Source organism: Haliotis rufescens, unplaced genomic scaffold (genome assembly GCF_023055435.1).
Source record: "Haliotis rufescens isolate VD_foot unplaced genomic scaffold, xgHalRufe1.0.p SCAF_11, whole genome shotgun sequence".
NCBI classification, from domain to species: Eukaryota; Metazoa; Mollusca; class Gastropoda; order Lepetellida; family Haliotidae; genus Haliotis; species Haliotis rufescens.
This window is the reverse complement of record NW_025963791.1, coordinates 42,524,559-42,529,788: the sequence shown is the minus strand read 5'-3', so window position 1 is coordinate 42,529,788 and position 5,230 is coordinate 42,524,559. Positions and strand designations below refer to the sequence as shown.

The 5,230-nt window shown below is 44.6% G+C and overlaps 1 protein-coding gene across 3 annotated transcripts in view; it reads left to right on the top strand.

Annotated features, from left to right (window-relative positions):
• The first annotated feature begins 3,188 nt into the window (after nt 1–3,188).
• The window catches only part of LOC124142258 (solute carrier family 15 member 4-like), a 21,569-nt gene continuing 19,527 nt past the window's right edge, over nt 3,189–5,230 (top strand). The window contains exon 1 of one of the 3 annotated variants that reach the window (XM_046510602.2): nt 3,189–3,657. Coding sequence is in view for 1 of the 3 variants with exons in the window: in XM_046510601.2 (XP_046366557.1) it covers nt 5,022–5,028 (7 nt within the window). In the remaining 2 variants the exon portion in view is untranslated. Of the gene's footprint in view, nt 3,658–5,006; nt 5,029–5,215 lie in introns of those variants that run through there. The other 2 variants (XM_046510601.2, XM_048392776.1) reach the window with 2 other exon arrangements.

Here is a 5,230-nt window from a genome sequence, read left to right as displayed (position 1 = left end):
GGAAGTCACACGTGAAATGTGTGCAAGTGTGCGAATGAATGCTGTTTTGCGCCATAGTAAGCAATGCATAGGGTGACATGGCAGCTTGTAACTAATCGAGTCTGGCCTTGGTTATTAGTAGGCTGAATGAGCAACGATCGTCTCTGACAAGCACAGATAGTCAGCCACAACAAACTAATATTTGCCCTGTCATGGCAACATTAGCTTTGTTATTTCTGTGTAATGCCCTGTAATGGCAACTATCATGTAATGTTTACTATTTGGTAGGAGCATCTCAACACGCCCTGGCCTCTCCACTATAATTCCTAACTAGCTATATCAGAAAATCACATGGCCACATGAACAATGTCTTCAAGAGAAACATTTCACATCCGCTAAATAGGATGGTTGGAAGGATGTTATACCCGGAAACCCTTTTGATGTGTTTTGCCGAATAAACCCTCCTAATCAACATATATTTATGACCTAGGCACAATGACACAGCTGAAATGATGATATATTAACCATCATAGCACAGGTGCACAGCTGAAATGGTGATATATTGGCTGCATCGGCCCTCGCGCAAAGCTGAAATGTTGATATATTAAACACCTCGGCACACATGCACAGCTAAAATGGTGATATATTGACTGCCTCGGCACACGTGCACAGCTGAAATGGTGATATATTAAACACCTCGACACACGTGCACAGCTGAAATGGTGATATATTAACCACCTCGGCACACATGCACAGCTAAAATGGTGATATATTGACTGCCTCGGCACACGTGCACAGCTGAAATGGTGATATATTAAACACCTCGACACACGTGCACAGCTGAAATGTTGATATATTAACCACCTCGGCACACATGCACAGCTAAAATGGTGATATATTGACTGCCTCGGCACACGTGCACAGCTGAAATGGTGATATATTAAACACCTCGACACACGTGCACAGCTGAAATGGTGATATATTAAACACCTCGGCACACGTGCACAGCTGAAATGATGATATATTAACCACCTCGGCACACATGTGCACAGCTAAAATGGTGATATATTGACTGCCTCGGCACACGTGCACAGCTGAAATGTTGATATATTAAACACCTCGGCACACGTGCACAGCTGAAATGGTGATATATTAACCACCTCGGCACACGTGCACAGCTGAAATGATGATATATTAACCACCTCGGCACACATGTGCACAGCTAAAATGGTGATATATTGACTGCCTCGGCACACGTGCACAGCTGAAATGTTGATATATTAAACACCTCGGCACACGTGCACAGCTGAAATGGTGATATATTAACCACCTCGGCACACGTGCACAGCTGAAATGTTGATATATTAAACACCTCGGCACACGTGCACAGCTGAAATGATGATATATTAACCACCACGGCACACGTGCACAGCTGAAATGGTGATATATTGACTGCCTCGGCACATGTGCACAGCTGAAATGATGATATATTAAACACCTCGACACACGTGAACAGCTGAAATGATGATATATTAAACACCTCGACACACGTGAACAGCTGAAATGTTGATATATTAACCACCTCGGCACACATGCACAGCTGAAATGTTGTTTAACCACCACGGCACACGTGCACAGCTGAAATGGTGATATATTAACCACCTCGGCACACGTGCTAAGCTGAAATGTTGATATATTAAACACCTCGGCACACGTGCACAGCTGAAATGATGATATATTAACCACCACGGCACACGTGCACAGCTGAAATGGTGATATATTGACTGCCTCGGCACATGTGCACAGCTGAAATGATGATATATTAAACACCTCGACACACGTGAACAGCTGAAATGTTGATATATTAACCACCTCGGCACACATGCACAGCTGAAATGTTGTTTAACCACCACGGCACACGTGCACAGCTGAAATGTTGATATATTAACCACCACGGCACATGTGCACAGCTGAAATGTTGATATATTAACCACCACGGCACACGTGCACAGCTGAAATGTTGATATATCTACTGCACTAACACAATGGTAAGGCGAGTGTGAGCGAGTTTATTCTGGCTTGACGCTGCTTTATTTAAGAAATAAAAGACGTGTGGTTGTTGTTTGCCGTACAATAAAACACGGCAGGGAAAATACACCATAAGGGGCGAAGCCTTAAGTAGTTTATTCTCCCTGCAGTCTTTGTACGATAAACAACTCTTCATGTATGTCTTATATGAGATATGAACATTATGTACAGCATCTTTAAGGATGTTGATAAAAAGTATAAGCTTTGAAAATATTTACCTAAATTTTAACAATAATGAACAGGTGGGTTAAGTACCTGTACCTTTTCTCCTAATACTGATTGTCATATCTCTCCCACTTTTGGATGCGATCGTTCGACCACTGCGTTTATCTGAGTAGCCCAGCTACATCTATGGGGAGAAACTTACTGGGCACTTCCCTCTTAAAAATAACATCGTCCAATATATGACGTCATATTCGAATCACCAGAAATGACGTCATGATAGAACAATGTTTTATCGTGAAATAAACCACGCTTTGTTCTTCATTGTTCTTTGTGATTTATCGCATAGCTATCTTATATTTAAGAAATAAACGACGAGTGGGGGTTGTTTATCGTACAATAAAACACTGCAGGGAGAATCAACCATGAGAGGCGCAGGGAGAATAAACCACTCGGGGCTGCCCCCTCATGGTTTATTCTCCCTGCAGTGTTTTATTGTACGATAAATAACGACCACGACCACGACCACCATGAATCATACTCACTGTAAATCTGGGATTCGAACCCACGACTACCTGACCCTGCGAAGTATTGTCACATGACATATTTAGGTGCCAACACCTCCTCCCCTGAATCCTGAATACCAGCTAATGTATCGCTCTGTGTCTCATTGCCCAACCTTTTGCGTACCCCACTGCCGAGTTCCGCATACCCATGAATAGACCCCGTATCCCGCGTACCAAAAGGGGGTTGGCAGTTAACAGACATGTATAGACTGTTGTATAAAAATAAATATCAGTATGAATACTACATCTGCCCGAACGCCTATCTACATTCATCCCATATCAGCATCACTTGCCTCTCAGTCGTCTGAATGTCGTCGTGTCAGCTCTATTGATAGTGACGCGCGCCATGGGGCGTGACAGATCACGTGGTAAATGATATTACAATTTTTCAATGGCCACATCACGTGGGGGAAGTAATATAACCACTTCGATACAACAATACCTATCGTGCTAACCTAACAACAGGCAATACTTTAACTGACAGTTTTCCAGCAAGTGGACGACTACCTGGTGTCGCACTGACGGGTACCACACAAGAGTATATCACACTAGACTAACGAGTCCGACTACAAGCGTTCACTGACAAGAGGATGTATAAGGTGATAGTACTGCACTTTGTGTATTTTCTTCCTGCATTATGATCGAAATACACAAGGTCACATGACAACAGCGCTTTCATGTCACGTGAAGAAATCATGGATGACGGACACATTCTATTTCCCGATGGGTATGATTAATCGTTACTATTAAACTGATCTGTGGGCATCAAGGAGATCGACTGTCATATGAAACACATGGTGTCAGTGTGGCCTGGGTACTCTCCCAGCAGGTGGACATATCTCCGTGCTGCGTTATTACTGAGGTAAGCCGTAAAATTCACTCTGTGAGAGAGGAAGTGAAATCACTGACTGACTAACCTTGCCAACAAGCCCCTGTCTCCCTGTGTCTGTAGTGGAAGAACTGATACCCCACCTTGCCAACAAGCCCCTGTCTCCCAGTGTCTGTAGTTGAAGAACTGATACCCCACCTTGCTAACAAGCCCCTGTCTCCCTGTGTCTGTAGTGGAAGAACTGATACCCCACCTTGCTAACAAGCCCCTGTCTCCCTGTGTCTGTAGTGGAAGAACTGATACCCCACCTTGCCAACAAGCCCCTGTCTCTCTGTGTCTGTAGTGGAGGAACTGATACCCCACCTTGCCAACAAGCCCCTGTCTCTCTGTGTCTGTAGTGGAGGAACTGATACCCCACCTTGCCAACAAGCCCCTGTCTCCCTGTGTCTGTAGTGGAAGAACTGATACCCCACCTTGCCAACAAGCCCCTGTCTCCCTGTGTCTGTAGTGGAAGAACTGATACCCCACCTTGCCAACAAGCCCCTGTCTCCCAGTGTCTGTAGTGGAAGAACTGATACCCCACCTTGCCAACAAGCCCCTGTCTCCCTGTGTCTGTAGTGGAAGAACTGATACCCCACCTTGCTAACAAGCCCCTGTCTCCCAGTGTCTGTAGTGGAGGAACTGATAGCCCACCTTGCCAACAAGCCCCTGTCTCTCTGTGTCTGTAGTGGAAGAACTGATACCCCACCTTGCTAACAAGCCCCTGTCTCTCTGTGTCTGTAGTGGAGGAACTGATACCCCACCTTGCCAACAAGCCCCTGTCTCCCTGTGTCTGTAGTGGAGGAACTGATACCCCACCTTGCCAACAAGCCCCTGTCTCTCTGTGTCTGTGGTGGAAGAACTGATACCCCACCTTGCTAACAAGCCCCTGTCTCCCAGTGTATGTAGTGGAGGAACTGACAAAAATCCTTGTTTCCTTCTGATGCGGATGTTTAACAGCTCGCGTGTATATTCTTCCTGGTATAGAAATAAGTCATTGACAAACGTCACCTACAGTGTTCATTTCCACCGCTGTTTTGCATTTTAGGCCCAGTTGAATCTGGACAATTGACAATATATAATCGATACTGGTTAGTCTCTGGCGGTGACGTTTTACATTTACTTGACAAACCTCGAGATGTCGACGTGACTATACAACTAGGCAGAGCACAGTTTCAGACCATGATTGTAGCGTGGATGATGCATCAGAATATGTTGAACTGGATCATTGTCACTATATTCATGACACTCTAAAACTAAAATAGTTTCACTCGGGACAATATTCTCAACATGTATGGTCATTAACTGTACTTGTGTTTCCTTAAACTTGAACATTGTGAACGGATTGAGGGGATCAGATGCAGGGTGAGTTTACATTTGTTTCTTCAACAGACACTAGTGTGATTGACTATTATACAACAAGTTTGCCGGTTACATCGTGTGAGGAGTCGATATCCATCTAGTTGGTCAGATCGTTTACCGCTGACATTTTGATCCCGTGCGATGGGCGGGATATAGCACATGACAACATCGAGCAACTCTAAGTTCATGTGGGATATTGACAAAA